The sequence below is a fragment of the Peromyscus eremicus genome, chromosome 5 (assembly GCF_949786415.1).
Source record: "Peromyscus eremicus chromosome 5, PerEre_H2_v1, whole genome shotgun sequence".
NCBI classification, from domain to species: Eukaryota; Metazoa; Chordata; class Mammalia; order Rodentia; family Cricetidae; genus Peromyscus; species Peromyscus eremicus.
Genome location: NC_081420.1, coordinates 120,215,057 through 120,228,644, shown reverse-complemented (window position 1 = coordinate 120,228,644; position 13,588 = coordinate 120,215,057). Strand labels below are relative to the sequence as shown.

The following is a 13,588-nucleotide window of genomic DNA, read 5'->3' as shown; positions in this document are numbered from 1 at the left end:
CAAGACTTAACAATTATCTTGATTTTCTCAGGGTCCCTCAAAAATTACTGATGCATACCAATCTACAGGAAGTAGGCTATAAAACTACACCCACATTCTCAAAATACTGGTTATAAGTGTTTGTTTTCATTTAAGGGGGTTGGTTACATATTGTTAGCAGTCATAGTCAATCTCTTTCTAAAAGAAGAAAGGGGGATATGATATAGAAATGACAGGAGAAAGGGCAGATTATTATGATGGGAAAAAGGATAGATTATTGAATCTACTTTAATCCAAAAAAAATACTGTTAATCTTGTGTATCTTACATTGGTATGATTTTAGTTTGTTGATACAAATTTAAAGTTAATTTTGTTATACTGTATGTATATTTCTACTCTTGTTTAAGGAATTGTGTTTATGCAGCTCAATTAAAATATAATATATAACTAAGATACAAATTAATAGTCAACTATAATAGTTAAACTTACAGTTGTGTTAGATATGTTTTCAAGGTTGTACACAGATATATTTAGATAGGTGATCTTCATACACTCCAAAGACCTACAGAATGTGGCATTTAATATGTTTAATAACCTAAGGCTTTTCATGGCAGTGAGATACATCTGCTCTTGGCAGCACTGATCTACTTCAGAGAAGATAATGGGCATTGAAGAAACTCCATATAGAGTTTGCTTTCTTCATGGCAAAAGCTAGCCATGTGGGCAAAGAAACTGCCTTTGTTTCAATTGCTGACGGTTACTGTCCAAACTGAACAGCAGGATGCAAGAAAAGCAACTACCAAACTTTCCCAAGACAAAGTAGGACAGTCCTTCAAAATTTCCTGCTTCTGAAAAAAGGCTGTCAGATATACTAGGGTTATGGGCCAAAAATAGATACCCCAATGTTACAGAGGAACTTTGGGTGACTGTCCAGGTAGCCTGATGTCTCTGTCATTAGGTAACATTTCATCCTTCTGGAGTCTTTGATGGAGTTGAAGATGAGATGGTCATAGATATAATTTTTTTTTAGTTGTGATAAAAGGGTAAATTAGATATAAGTCTTTGAACTCACAAAGATAGGAGAGAAAATGGAATATTTTCTCTAATTTTGCCAAGCACAAATAGACTGGATATTATGACTGTGATTCTTACTTGATAACTATTTTTGTGACATATATATCACAAATATATATATATATATATATATATATATATATATATATATATATATAATTTTACTATGTACAAGTTAATACCTTCCTTTTTGATTAGACAGAAAGCGGAGATGTTGTTAGATTTTCTTTTACTCTAGTCCCACATTGGATGCCAAAATGTAGTTGGTTGTTTTTTTACTCTTTTGGGGTGCCCACCACCCAGCTCCTGAATAAATCACATGTGGAGACTTATTCTTAATTATGAATGCCCAACCTTAGCTTGGCTTATTTCTAGACAGCCTTTCTTAACTTAAATTATTCTATCTACCTTTTGCTTCTGGGCTTTTTCGTTTTCTTACTTTCACACACTCTGGCTGTGTGTCTGGGTGGCTGGGTGACTGGCCCCTAGCATCCTCTTCCTTCCTCTCTCATTCTTTCTTCTTTTCTTCCCACATTTCTCCATCTATCTGCCTGCCAGCCCCACCTATCCTTTCTCCTGCCTCACTATTGACCATTCAGCTCTTTATTAGACCATCAGATGTTTTAGACAGGCAAAATAACACAGCCTCACAGAATTAAACAAATCCAGCATAAAATAATGCAACACATTTTTGCACCATTATACAAATGTTCCACAGCATAAAGAAATGTAACACATCTTAAAATAATATTCCACAACAGGGAGATGCTGCAGGATGATGCTTCTGTACTCTGTGACTATGTACCATTGGTTAATAATAAAGCTGTTTGACCAATAGCCAGGCAGGATAAGGTTAGGCAGAACAATCAAACTGAGGACTTACATGAGGAGGGGCAGAGTAGGAAGAGACAAGAACCAGCAGCCCAAGAAGCAAGAGACCAGAGGACTGGTAAAGCCATAGCCACATGGCAATATATAGGCTGATAGAAATGGGTTAATTTAATTGTAAGAGTTAGTTAGTAATAAGCCTGAGCAATTGGCCAAACATTTATAATTAATATAAGCCTCTGTGTGGTAATTTGGGAAGTGGCTGCCAGGTATTTGGGAACAGGCAGGCAGGAGAGGAGGATCTGTTTACACTTTACTATATAAAAATGAAAAATATACTAAAACTGAAACCAGGAAAATAATCCCATTCACAATTGCCTAAAACAAACAAAAAGTCTTACAATGCACCCAACCAAGGAAGTGAAAGATCTCTACACTGAAACATTAAAACACTGAAGAGGATAAATGAAGAAGTAGCTAGATGATGAAAAGGCCTCCCAAGCTCATAGATTGGCAGAATTAATATGTGAAAGTGGCCATATTATCAAAAGAAATTAACAGAGTCAGTACAATGCCCATCAAACTTCCAATGACATTCTTCACAGAAACAGAAAGGAAAAAATGGAAGAACAAAAGACCTACAGAAAATAAGTAACATATGCTAGAAAAGATACAAAAGGGGAACCCATAAAACAACAGGTGGGAATTAAACCGGTCTAAGCACTATGGGAGTCAGTATGGTGTTTTCTGAAAATACAAGAATACATCTACCATGTTCAACTTACTCAAAGGGTTCCAAGTCAACACATCACAATGGCCATGCTATGGCCACATCCTAGGTGTCCATGAGCAAAGAAATGGATAAAGAAATGTGGTATAAATACACAAGAACAGTTCTCAGTCTCAAAGAACAAGGCAAGTATGTCATCTTCAGGAAAATGAGACAACTGGCTCAGAAAGATAAGTATCAGGTGTTTTCTCTAATTGATAGTGCCTAGACTTTATATCAATACATAAAATCAGATATGAACACATAATGTGAAGATAGGAACTAGGTAGGGGAAAGAATGAGGGCTAGTGGGAGGAGGAAAAGCAGGGGAATTGGGGGTTACACTCAAAGTACTCTATATACTTGTACAAAGTCATTGTGTTACCCAGTACCAGGTAAATAAACATGTTCCAATGAAAAAGCAAAATTGGCTTCTTCTCAGAAACTGTACAAAATAGAAAACAGTGAAATGACAAATAAAACAATCTGCAGGAATGAGCTGATCCAGGGCTGGGGAGGTGGATAGGGGTAAAGTGTCAATGCATGAGCATGAAAGTTTGCATTCATATCCCCAGAACCCACGTAAAAGTGGGGCACGATGGTGTGTGCTGATAACCCCAATACCAGGGGGCCAATGTAAGTGGCTCCTAGGGACTTGGTGGTCAGTTAATCTACCTGAAACATGAGCTTCAGTTCAGTGAAAGGCCCTGTCTCTAAAATCTCTAAAATAAAATGAGTCTCAATAGAGGATTGACACCAGGTATCAATCTCTGGTCTCCATACGTACCTGTTCACATAGGCAAATGCATCACATATATGCATATACCACAAACACACACAAATATTATAAATAAATTTTAACTATTTAAATGTATAATTCTACGTCCAGTAAAATTATGTGTCAGAAACAATGTAAAATAGAATGATTTCAAATGAACTACAGCTTGGAAAACACATCAGCAGTGGGTTTATATAGGAAAAGAATCTGTACTTTTTTAACTTTTATTTTACAACAAATAAAAATCAAATGGTTATTAAGAAATATTATAGATCAAATAAAATTAGTTCAGTCTTTGCTATGGCTGAGATCTGGAGTCCCCCACAATGCCATGTGTTGAGAATGGACCCCAGTGATGGTGAGGCTTTTAACCTCATCCAAGGATTAAACCCTTCTGTGTTATACTTGAATGGACTATGGAGAAGCAGTGGAAACTGGAGGAGGAAGCAGACCACAGAGGCCACGCCTTCAAAGACAATCTGGTCCTCCTCTTGTTTCCGATTCCTGCATAACATGAATTAAAACACCCTGCTCCACTGTGTGATTATGTCACAATATTCTGTCTCAAGGACCAAAGGGATGTGGCCAAGCAACCATGGGATCTTTTAAACCTCTCAAGCTTTGTTTCTCAGCAGAGAGTGGATGTCTAAGTCTCAAATTTAGGAATATACATATGCATGTACACTCATACATGTACATACATGTGTTACATATGTGTATATGTATATCCTTAGGTAACACAATGTTGCTAGGAGAATGCTTTTCATTACTAACATTTATAGTGTTTTTCATTCAGAATTCTTTAAATCAAAATCTGCCCCCATTCAGACATCAAGATTTAAATAAAAGATGCTGGTTGCCTGTTTCAAAATAATCAAATTCTGGACTTTAAAGTTAAAGTGTCCAGTGAGGCTTGAAATGTTCATCATAACCAATAGATACTAAAGAAGCAATATCTCAGAATTAATGTTCCTATCTCAGGAAACGTAGGTTTAGAGGACAGTGGGGCAGGAGAGAGCTGGAGAACTAACTAGTAAGACCTATAAATGCATTGTTTCTCAGGAAAAGGTCCGAGCCCCATCTCCACCTCCATCTACTCCACTCTGAGCCCCATCTCCACCTCCGTCTACTCCACTCCGAGCCCCATCTCCACCTCCATCTACTCCACTCTGAGCCCCATCTCCACCTCCGTCTACTCCACTCCGAGCCCCATCTCCACCTCCGTCTACTCCACTCCGAGCTCCATCTCCACCTCCATCTACTCCACTCCGAGCCCCATCTCCACCTCCGTCTACTCCACTCCGAGCCCCATCTCCACCTCCGTCTACTCCACTCCGAACCCCATCTCCACCTCCGTCTACTCCACTCCGAGCCCCATCTCCACCTCCATCTACTCCACTCCGAACCCCATCTCCACCTCCGTCTACTCCACTCGGAGCCCCATCTCCACCTCCGTCTACTCCACTCTGAGCCCCATCTCCACCTCCGTCTACTCCATTCTGAGCCCCATCTCCACCTCCATCTACTCCACTCTGAGCCCCATCTCCACCTCCATCTACTCCACTCCGAGCCCCATCTCCACCTCCATCTACTCCACTCTGAGCCCCATCTCCACCTCCATCTACTCTGGCCTGAGTCTTGTGAGAGAGAAGAAATAACAGAAACCCTATCTAATACCAGGGAAAGCTCTGCTGAGTTCACTTGTGGATCCTAGGGAAACTTTAGAACTCCTTGTCACTAGATGGGGGATCTGAGCACACCTGCCTCAGACAGCCTCACCTGCCTGTGCTCCAGTGAGGCACAAGGGAACCATAAAAGGCTCCTGAAAGATGGGGTTAGGGATGGCTGAGTTGGTAAAGTTCCTGTCACACAAGTACGAGGGTCTGAGTTCGGATCCCTTACACCCACATAAAAACCAGGTGTGGTAACATGTGTCCATAACTCTAGTGCTAAAAGAGGTGGGCAGATACAGGTAGATCCCTGGAGCTCAGTAGCCAACCAGCCTCATGAAATTGACAAGTTCTAGGCTCAAAAAAAATGAAGTGGAGAGTGATAGAGGTAAGATGCCTAATATCAACCTCTGACCTACATACACACACACACACACACACACACACACACACACACACACACACCATAAAAAACATGTGAAATATTTTTAATTAATGAAAAAATAAAATCACCCTGCTTACACACCTAAGATTTGAATTTCTATCTGTGACAGTATGTGATTTTATAATAGAGATACTGACAAGCAGAGGAGTCCACAGGAACAACTTCTTTTAGATATTAAAAGAGGATGACAAAGAAGGGAGCAGACATCTCACCTCTGTCATGAAAGAGGAGAATTTCAAACAGCGTACTAAGAGCACAGAATTGTGTGGGTTTGTTCTTTTAATTAGAGACGGCAAAGATGTATCTGACCAGACCACAAGGTCTGTGGATGAGATTCTCAGGCAGGGGTTAGGTTTGGGGTTTTTGTTGTTTTGGTTGTTGCTCTTGTTGCCTGGCTTTTGTTGCTGCTTGAATAGAAGGAAGGTGCAACCACAGTAAAGAAGCTGCAGAGGTAGGCGGCTCCACGGTGGGAATCAGTAAGGGATGCCCGCTCAGGTGGAATTACAGAGGTGCACATCATGCCCAGTTTGTATAGCAGCGGGCATCAAGCCCAGGCCTTGTGCATGCTCCACAAACACTCTCCCAACCGAGCCAAGTCACAGAGCAAGGTGTGTCGTTGATGGTTTTAGACTTAATAAGAACCTGTATATCTTTTTTTTTTTTTTAACACGGGCAAGGCTTTAATATCTCCTGAAACACATTCTATGAATGAAGTGAGGATTCACTGACAAATGCATGTGCTACACCAGGAAATGTTACCCACCCTTGTATAGACAGCACTCATTAAATGCTGAATTAAATTGGCTGAATTTCTATTTCTAATTCAGTAGATTTAAAACACAAGAGTGAGTGGTATAAAGATAGAAGAATTACGTTATGATAAAATCAATCACAAAAATAGAGAATGCAGACCCTTTCCAGGTAATTTAAAATATCTGTTTCTTTCAAGTTACACATGATGGTCAAAATAGTAATGATGTCCTTCCATGTAGTGACACAGTATAAACGTTGGGATATGAGTATAGATGGTCAATGGGCCGAAATCAGGAGAATTTAGGAACACACTTAACTCTGAAGTAAACAGACAAACAGATGGTCTACAAGGACAGCACAGTCTAGTCATCATCAGAATCTGAATCGTATTTCTTTCCTCGGATAGTTTTCTTTTCCAGCTTTGTGAAGTTTGTCCCAAATTTCTTTTGGCTCTGAAATGGTGGCTCCATTAAATTTCCACTGTAATTGATAACGTCAGAACAGCCAAGTCTCCATTCTAAAGTTTCCGTAGTGAAGTCATCTGTATTTCCTAGGTCGGTGAACCCGACAACATAATCTTGTGTCTTGCCGTCTCTCAGGAGTGCTAGTGTGGGGATGACTTTGATCCACAGTCTTTCACAGAAGAATGGCGCCTTTTCCACATTCAGCTTCAAAAACTTGGTTTCAAGATGTTTTTTGGCCAGTATTGCCAAATGTCTGTCTAGTATTTTACACCTGAATGTGGTGTCTCTGTAGAAATGGCAGACCACCTTTTCACTCTCCTTGACTTCTTGGAAGAAGTCTCTCTCGCTGGCCACTTCTCTGTACTCCCCATGTCCTTTAGACAGCCATTCTTGTTTCTGCTGCTGGGCCTTCCTGAGTGCCGCCAGTCTCTTTTCTTTGAGGAGTTCCAGCTCGTCTTCACCGATCTGATCCAGTTTCTGAATTTCAGAGTCCAAGTGGTTTTCCACGAGCTTAGCGGCCTGGAGGAACTGGTTCTCTAGGACTTCTGAGAACATGTCGATGGATCCATTCCCTTCCATTTTTCTAAACAGTCTTGCTGCTGGACTATTGGCGATGGCTAATAAAAGAGGAAGCTGCAGATCAAGAGTACCGATCAGGTTCCGAACCTGTATATCTTAAGTCTCAGCTACAAGCCAATGAAAATGGACATGCCACCTGAGCAGTGATGTTCTACAGACACAATATGTGAAAAAAAAATCTGCAGATAGAAAATCTGCCATTGCTGTAGAGGCAAAACTCTCCCAAGCCCCTCACAGCGCTCACATCAGGAACTCCACCCTGGTCCTGAGAAGGCTGAGCTCCCTTTTGTAAAACTCAAAAGTCCCCACTTCCTTCTCACCACCTAAAGAGAGCTCTGTGGGTGAGATGCACAGCTGCATCTCACTGGAATATTTGCCATGTGGACTCACACCCACTTAGGACATTGCCAAAACCCCAAGAAAGCACCGTGACTAAGATCTGTGCCTTCCGTGGGGTCCTGTTTCCATGGAAAGCTTCTTAGTTCTCTTCCCTGACATTTTGGAAAACAGTAAAAAAATAATAAATTAAATTAAATAAAGAGAAAAATACCCCTGAGAAAAGGCCGAGTGTAAAGAAAAATGTGATTTTGGCATACTTTTAAAGTGCCCACTCATTTCCTCAACCCGTCGGCTTATTGTTGGCCCAACACCACAGAGAAGGCAGCTTCTGCTTGCACAAAAGACCAGGCTCTGGGGAAAGCACAAAGTCAACCGATAAATAATCTGAACAGGTAATAGTTCAACTCCTACCATGTGTCCAAAGCAACACTAAGAACTCTGCGTATAAACTAAATAAACGGAAAGGCCTTTTCTTGTCACAATTTTAGAAATGAGAAAGCCGAGAGACAGACAGGTGAGAGAGCCTCTCTAAGACCAACTGAATGGAAGAGGGATAAATGGCTGAAGCAATGGCTCAGGAGGTGAGGATTCTTGCCACCAAGCTTGATGACCTGAGTTCCATCTCCACGGTGGAGGGTGGCGGAAGAAGAGGTCCCACCCCTGACCTCTACATGCAAGCTGTGCTACATGTGTGCACACACACACAGCAATACACAGGCAAAAGTTGTAGGGAGTGAAGTTGGGGGTTAATTCCAGCAGTCAGAGCTGAAGGTCGTGCATTTGTGTATTTCACTCACTGACTCTTAGGGGAGGAACTGGAAATAACGTCACTCTTTAGGTAAGTCTCCACAGGGGATGAAAACAGAGGACACTTTGAAACTAATAGCATCCCTTGGCTGACAAAGATATTTTAAAAATGGAAAATTATGTGTAAATGTCTCTTGAGAAAACAGAAAGATAAAGAGTACAAATATTAGCAAATTGATTTCAAAAAATTCTTATAAATAAATAATAAAAAAGGATAACCCAACAGAGAAATGGAAATTCACAAAGAGGATATCCAAAGGGTTAAAGAAAAAAAATTGGAGCATATTCACTATTTTTATTCACTAAGAAAAATAAAAATTAAAACCACAACACATCCACCAGAATATACCCAAGGCAAAAGGCTTTTTCTATCAGGAACTAAAGAAAATATCATGAGGAAGTGTCAGTACATTCACCATGAGCATGGATCTTCAAACACCCACCAAAAGTGAACACAGAGATGACCTGCTTTCCCCAAATTCCAGCTCTAGGTTGATGTTCCAAGGAGATTCACCAAAAGAATTATTGAAAGGTGTTCCTACCATCTTTGTAAGATCTGAAGATTGGAAAGAACCTAAATAAACACCAGGATGAATGAACCGAGGTATCTGTGTACCATGGAATGCCACACAGCCATTAAAGTGAGCCATAATTGAAATAATCCCCACAGTCTAATGTCAAACAAAAAGAGGTCAGACAGGAAGTGGACGTGCTTTTGACTGTATTTTTTTAGGAAGAAGTCTTTGGTGGAAACAGTCCGAACAAGGCTTATCTCTGGGAAAGACTACTGTGAGAGGAGGGGAAGTGTGCCTCCAGGACCACCTTCTTTATCTGTGGTCACAGGGGTGTGTTCACCTGATGTTTCAAGAATACTTCCAGAAATACTGACAAGAGCAGGAAGTAATGCCGATGAGTGGTGTATCTTCAGTGAAAATGGTTCAAGCAGAGAGACGCGCATTAAACAGACACAAACTCAGGATCAGCAGCAGCGCTGCAGGAGGCACCCCTGCTGTGCTGTGTGGCCTTGCGACAACCCCCAAAGCAACAAGTGCCCACCTGTCTGAAACCTCAGAAATAGGGGCCAGGATAGTTCTTTTCTCTTTCTTTGTTTTCTCCCAAGCAAGCAAAAGGAATTATTATGTTACAAATGTGAAAACACCAAGAAAATCTGTGTACTTTCTTTCTTCATTTTTTTATTTTATTAGGAGATTTTCTATTCATTTTACATACCAACCACAGATTGCCCTGTCCTCCCTCCTTCCGCCCCTCAGCATCCCCCCCCCCCCAACCCACTGTGTATTTTCTTTAAAGAGTAATGAAGAAAGGCCGGAGAGCCAGCTCAGCCAATAAAGGGCCTGCCATGCAGGCTTGGCTTGCTGGGTTGTGAGCCCCAGCACCAAGGGGAGGGGGAAAAGCCAGGTGGGGCAGTGCTCACTTGTAAGCTCCAAGCTGGGGCCGCGAAGACAGACAGATCCCTGGAGTTCACTGGCCAGCCAGCCTTGCCAAAACAGTAAACTCCAGATTAAGTGAGAAACTGTATCTCAAAAAATAAGGAGGAAATTGGCGAAGGATCACTCCAGATACCGAGCACTGACTGAGACACATATGCACATGCTTGTGCCCTCACACACTGACAGGAACACATACACGCATGGACACACACCAAGAAACACACATGGATACATATAAACCCACACACACATAGGCACACATACAAAACACGTGCACACAAGCATACACAGCCACAGATATTCTTGACATCTGGGTTTCCGTACGAATGGAGGTGTCGAGGCTAAGCGGGCAGGAAGCTCTGACTCATCCCACCCTGTGCAGGAGGCAGGACCAGGAGACAGGTATCTGTGCCTTTCAGACTCAAGTTCTGAGACCAACCAGACACTCCGAACAGCCACTTGATTCCAGTCAGACAGGAATGAAAGATAGTTAGATTAGCTAAAATTGAAGTGAGTGTTTTTTAAATCTTTTAGCTCCTCTTATAAAGGTAGGCACTGAAAAACTCCATTTTGTGAGGTATTCAATGGGGACCTGGAAAACTGCTCTTAGCATTTTAACATAAATTAAAAATCATTTAAGCAGACCTCTATTCAGCTCCTGCCAACTGCACATTTATTTTTCTGGTCAAGGAGGCTTTGCTATTGCAAACGAAGGGGAAATTAAGGCATTAGAACCTGGGCTATCAACTGAAAAAAAAAAAGGAATGAATGTGGATGTTGGATTAAGTTGGTCTCACGGCCACAGTTTCATTTTTCTAGGCAAGGAACTGCTCCTCCCCCCTCCCTCCCTCCCTCCCTCCCCAGCAAGGCTCTTTAAACTGTGCTGCAGACTTAGGTGGTAGGAATCTGTAAGGGCTGCAGGTGTGAAAATAAAGCGCCGGACCTAATGAGAGCTCCGTGGGTGAGACGCACAGCTGCAAGAGCTAGGTGAGGAGGGAGCTGTTCCCACCTGGATGGAGAGATGAGGGGACTCCACTCTGAACAAGCAACATTGTAAGCGTGGGGGATGGGAAACTGGGAAATGGAGGCTCAAACATTACTTGCTAATTCTAAACATGTGTAGCCTGTGCGTTGGCGACTTGAGGTTGGCAGAAGGTAAAACAGAACCTCACCGACCTGCTCTCCTCGGTGACAGCTATATTGACTTTTCCACTGGCCCCCGCTTTGGAGTCTCCATTTCCTAATTCCAAAACAACAGAGAGGGTAGTCATCCCTCGTGTCTGAATACACTCGACATCCGTGTTTTCACTGAGAGACGCTCATCCTCTGCGGGCCTGCAAAACATCAGTCTCGCTCGGGCCCACAGCCTAGAGAAATTTATAGATGCACGTCTAGGGCAGTCAAAGACCACAGGCTGCACCTCTTCCTTTCCTTCTTGGCTCCCTCGCCTTCCCAAAGCACAAGCTGCGTCTGAATAGAATGTGGCACCAGCAACTCCGCTCCACCCATCTTCTCCTGTGAATAGAACACAGCGTGGCAGAGGAAAAACCTGTGAATGGCGAGTCAATAGCTAACTCAATTCAAGATGGCCCATCTGGAGTCGAAGTCGACCAGGATTCTCTCCCTCAGAAGAAGGAGAAACTGGGAAAGGATGTCTCCAAGTGTGGACCCTAGGAACAACATGGTCGGGAAAGCTGCATGTACTTCGGGAACTGTGGCGGGTGTGCCCTAACAACAGCAGCCAGGTTATTTTACACTGTGCATAAGTTACAACTGGCTAGGCTATAACACAAGCCTGGGGCTGTTTTATTCAAGTATTTCCCATAGCAAAAAGTTTGAATTAAATATAAGCACTAAGAGGGAAAGCTTTCTTGCTTATATTGAACCTTGTTCTAGTAGGTTGTCAGAGATCCCAGCTCACTAATTACAGCCCTATTTTAAGCAGCATATGGGCTGTGCTGTAAATCAGTGGTAGGATTTGACCCTACACCATCATCATCATCATTATTATCATCATCATCATCATTGTCATCATCATCAGACAATTATTATTATTATAATCTTTGAAGTGCAAAATTTAGGACTTGTCCACTTTGAGCAGTCTCTAAGATCCTTGAGGTGGGTATAATACATAATCATAACCATATCAGTATTTACTATAAGACCTCCCAATATCTGGGAATGTATATCAATATATATACCTACACACACACACACACACACACACACACACACACACACACACACACAGAAAGAGAGAGAGAGACAGAGAGACAGAGACAGACAGAGAGAGAGAGAGAATGCCTACATTATCCAAATGTTTTATTAGCTTCACATGGGACGTAAAAGTGACTAATAACTCATCCCTATGCACAGGCATATAGTGGTCTTTGTACACTAGAGATGTGTGTTATGATAATGCCAGGTGGAAGAAGAGAAGTATTTTAAGGAAAGTAAAAATGTTTAAAAAATAACAAGAAGAAGAGGGGACTACTCTGTCTGGGGGGGTGGGGAGGAGTGAAGCTTGAGCTTGGCCTGACGGATCAACAGTTTCAGCAGGCAGAGCTAAAAGCTCACCTGATGAACACAGAGGCAGAAAGGTGAGTGACTGCTCCGAAGCTTTCCTGTCAGGCTACAGAAGAGGCTGTCCAGAGGAAAGTGGGTGCTAAGCCTGGAGTGATGGATTAGCCCAGCAGCTCTTCCCCGACTGCAGGCCCTGGATGCATAAATGTTATCTGTTAGGACTTGGCGTCTACTCATAGCCAATTCTATTGCATATCTTCTTCCATCTGTCAACATCTGAAAAGGTAAGCATCACATTTTTAGGATTCTTTGAGGTTAAGGTTCTCCATATGCCCTGGATTCTGACAATATGTCATCTCATGGAGTTCAGGAGGCAGACGCCTGCTGTACACAGCTGTGACAACCAATAAGACTGAAAAGCTAAAGGACAGTTGAGGGAAACTTTCAGAATCCAGTCTCTCTGGTCACATAGGGTATCTTCTCCAGAGTGCTGATAAGTGATCCTTCCTTCCTTAAACCCCTTTTCACAGTTGTGAAAAGACAATATGTCTGATGCCACGTGTCAGTGGACTGTCCCTCTTGTTACCAAGTGCACCAGCTTAATGGCTTAAAACAAACAATTGCCAGATTAAACAGCTTCATAGAAAAGCCATTTATTATTTTTTGGGAGTCAGCTGGGGTCTAGCTGTTCTACAGTAGCCTCAGCTCAGAAAATGTGGCTGTTGTCCAGTGGGGACATATCTTTCAGCATAATACAGGAATGGGAAGAGAAAACAGGAATATATAAGCATCCTTTCAGGCCAGTTCTACCAGAACTACATACCACTGGCCAGGAGGTGTGGGAGGGAGTGACCAGACTCTCCAGTGGGAGTTCAATGACCCTTCTCACCCCCTCCATCTGAGGGAAGCTCACAGTCCACAAGCCCAACTCTCTGGCAGTGGCCAAGCTACTCTGAGGAAGATGTCACCTGCTTGATGAGAGGTCACAGCTTCACAGCAGCAGGTCAAAAGGCTCTGGCCTGATCACTCAGGATATCTAATAACTTGTAAAAAGGTTGTTTCCAATGCAGATACTATGAGAGGCCACTCACCAAGCCTCATAGGAAAAGCTTCAAACCTTCAGAATAAA

At 42.3% G+C, this 13,588-nt stretch overlaps 2 protein-coding genes across 2 annotated transcripts; both read right to left on the bottom strand.

Annotated features, from left to right (window-relative positions):
* Positions 1–4,486: 4,486 nt before the first annotated feature.
* Positions 4,487–6,060, bottom strand: LOC131911136 (uncharacterized). Its single transcript, XM_059263079.1, has 2 exons — positions 5,935–6,060; positions 4,487–5,065 (listed from the first exon to the last, which is right to left on the bottom strand). The coding sequence occupies exons 1-2, from the start codon at positions 6,058–6,060 to the stop codon at positions 4,487–4,489; spliced, it is 705 nt and encodes a 234-aa protein (XP_059119062.1).
* Positions 6,061–6,473: 413 nt separating this feature from the next.
* LOC131910760 (thioredoxin domain-containing protein 9-like) lies at positions 6,474–7,415 on the bottom strand. The gene has a single exon (XM_059262641.1). It carries the CDS (start codon positions 7,337–7,339, stop codon positions 6,659–6,661), a length of 681 nt encoding a protein of 226 aa, XP_059118624.1. The 5' UTR covers positions 7,340–7,415; the 3' UTR covers positions 6,474–6,658.
* Between the last annotated feature and the right edge of the window lie 6,173 nt (positions 7,416–13,588).

Bases quoted from the DNA above. Each gene is read 5' to 3' on its own strand.
- LOC131911136 (XM_059263079.1), bottom strand. From the start codon at position 6,060: ATGTGCACCTCTGTAATTCCACCTGAGCGGGCATCCCTTACTGATTCC. The intron at 5,066-5,934 runs GCAACAAGAGCA...CTCTCTCACAAG, and splicing joins CAAGCAGCAACAAAAGCCAG to ACTCAGGCCAGAGTAGATGG.
- LOC131910760 (XM_059262641.1), bottom strand. From the start codon at position 7,339: ATGGAAGGGAATGGATCCATCGACATGTTCTCAGAAGTCCTAGAGAAC.